The sequence below is a fragment of the Alternaria triticimaculans genome (assembly GCF_023758025.1).
Source record: "Alternaria triticimaculans strain BMP 0046 chromosome Unknown scaffold_42, whole genome shotgun sequence".
In the NCBI taxonomy this organism is placed as follows: domain Eukaryota; kingdom Fungi; phylum Ascomycota; class Dothideomycetes; order Pleosporales; family Pleosporaceae; genus Alternaria; species Alternaria triticimaculans.
This window is the reverse complement of record NW_026055999.1, coordinates 25,332-28,029: the sequence shown is the minus strand read 5'-3', so window position 1 is coordinate 28,029 and position 2,698 is coordinate 25,332. Positions and strand designations below refer to the sequence as shown.

Sequence of the window (2,698 nt, the reverse complement as noted above, 5' to 3'; positions counted from 1 at the left end):
TACCTCGCCCACAGCATTACACGCCTGCTCCCATTCACCCACTACGCTCTCTTGGACCTCCCCACATATACACCCATTCACTCACCACCGTCTATCCATGTATCTGTCAGCGCTGTAGCATCGCCGGCAACTCCCTCTGCTCGGCAACTCCATTGACGCAACCGGAACCTCATCGTCACTGACGCCAGCGGAACCACCGTTAACGATACTCCCCCCAACCCCAACACAACGCCTACGATGCCTCTCCGCGCCGAACGGCCCATAGTGCGTGTCGAGCACAGCTCCATGCGCACCATCGAAACCCGCAGCACCGAGAACCTGTTCGGCCTCTGGTCTGGTGAGTGACATGCATGCCGATAGACACATGATACATGGCCATGATAGCATGTGAAGCGCACAACAGCGACTAACTCACCCTCCAGTATTTGCACGATGCTCGCCTGCCATGGAAGACGGCAAACGCTACGAGAACATGGCCTGGCGGTTGTGGTCCCGCGAGACCTTCTGCTGCCAGCCAGACCCCGTGGCTGCTCCCCAGTGGACCTTCCAGCGCCAGTTGTCGGCTAGCGCCGCGGACATGCCCGCGCTGTCTACCAGCGTCGCCTCCGACGACTCCAATGTGGAAAGCGCCATCATCACCACTTCCCGCTCTGATCTCTCGGCCGACCGCCCCGACCTGCGCCGCCACGACTCTGCCACCAGCCAGGCCCGCGGCAAGCACATGACGCCCATCGGTCTCGAGAAGGTCGTGAACTCGATCCAAGAGAAGAAGTTCATTGAGCCGCTCTCACCTCTGCCCGCACAGCTGGCCCCGCCTGTACCCGAGCAGAAGCCCGCCCAACACAACACCTCGCCCCCCACTACCGCCCGCCCCATCCCCGAAGCCTCGACTTCCACTGTAGCCACCACGGTGAACAGCGACATCATGAGCCCCGCCGTCAGCTCCGAAGCGAGCACCTCGACCGACGTGAGCGAGCACAGCGTCGTTCGCGGCTTTGAGCCCGGCCACATCTCCACCTCGGTACGGTCCACCACCAACCTGAACCCCACCCCCATCCTCAAGAAGACCTCCAGCTTTGTCACCAAGCCGCTGCCTGCCAAGGCCGACTTGAGCAAGAAGAAGCAGCCCATGTTCACTCTCGGTGGCTCCTCGGAAGAGGAGAACGGCAGCTCCTTCGAGGCCTACTCTCTCCAGCGCAGCTCCCTCTCACAGCAGCTGCGCAACGCCGCTCCCATGCGCAAGACGACCTCCTTCAAGAACGAGGTCAGCACCCGCACCTTCCACGACGTCTCCGAGAGCAGCGAGGCGGCCATTGAGACCGACAGCGAGGACGACGTCGACGAGAGCGCCATCGAGGACGAGGACTCCGACGAAGACGAGTGGGAAGACGACGACAACGAGGAGAGCGGTCCCCCCAGCGTTGCTGAGCACCGTCCCCTGTTCTCGCGCGTCGACTCAAAGCCCAACCTCACCTCCCGCCGTTCCTTACTCACCACCGCGCTCCACCAAGGTGACCGCGCATCAGCACTACAGAACGAAGCATCGCGATCATCGCCTGCTATCCGACGCTCCCGCACCAACGCACCCAACGGTCCATCGACCGGCAACTCCCCGCACGAGGACAAGGGTCTGATGATGCGCGAGCCGGCTTCCCGCCCAAAGCCCATCATCATGACCACCTCCAACGTGCACCCTCCCGCCATGTCCCCAAAGACTTGCCGCAGAAACATGCTTACTTCAGAATTAACTGGCTCGCTTCGTCAGAACCTGCTGTGGGAGAGGCAGCAAAAGAATGCCACCACCAACGCAGTAGCAAAGCGCGCACAAAGCGCAGTCAACCTACCAGCCCTCCGCCGGGCCATGACCACCGGCGATGTCAAGGGCCTCAACACCAACGAGCAACAAGCTCAAATTAGATCTACTACTTTCCGGGACGACAACAAGCCCGACAGCTCCTACAACCAGTTCTTCGACGGCGGCGACGCCCAAGAGTACCACCGCTCTGGATGGTAGCACTTCATCATCATTTCTTCACATTTGCACTTCTAGCGGCATCTATGGTTTGGCATTGGACCAAGGCGTTTTGTTTCTTCACTTTAGCGCTCTGCAGGCGATGATGGGTTATGATCCTCCCAAAATCTTCTGATACCACCAGGGCATCAATTACGCCCAATGAGGCTACGAATTTCTTTCCTGCAGTTATCGGACAATGGGTGCTTCTTGGTCTGAAGACGGGTTACGGCTCACGCCTATTTGGTCTGTACTATCACCTGCACTGTACTTGTATCGGACTCTTTGCCCGACCCATTATACCCCGGCATGGGACGGCTCCACGGAGCTGTTGAACCACAGCAACACCTAGCTTGGAAATAGCAGGTGTTTGCCTAGATACCTAATGATAAAAAGCGGATTCTTCACTATCTCACACTCCTACATGATGCCTACAGTGACTGTGGCGGCAAGGCCATGCACTAGGCCGATGTACCTCGAAGCCTCATTGACTCTTTAGCTGTCACCTGTTCCGGGGTTCGAGGTCCCAACAAGACGCATGTTCGATTGTAAAGAGCCACTTGTTTGGCAGGTTCCTTTACCGCTCTTCTGAACCACTCGAAGCTAGCTGCCTAAGAAGCGCTTATGCACGCTTTGCTGTAGGCTTCATGCAGTGCCGGATCGCACCACCACCACACTGATTCCCCC

General features: G+C 58.6%; 1 protein-coding gene across 1 annotated transcript; it reads left to right on the top strand.

Annotated features, from left to right (window-relative positions):
- Positions 1 to 237: 237 nt before the first annotated feature.
- J4E78_010911 (uncharacterized protein) lies at positions 238 to 2,014 on the top strand (the record flags this gene model as incomplete). The annotated part of the gene is made up of 2 exons (XM_049371486.1): positions 238 to 337; positions 423 to 2,014. The coding sequence occupies 2 exons, from the start codon at positions 238 to 240 to the stop codon at positions 2,012 to 2,014; spliced, it is 1,692 nt and encodes a 563-aa protein (XP_049216779.1).
- Positions 2,015 to 2,698: the final 684 nt, after the last annotated feature.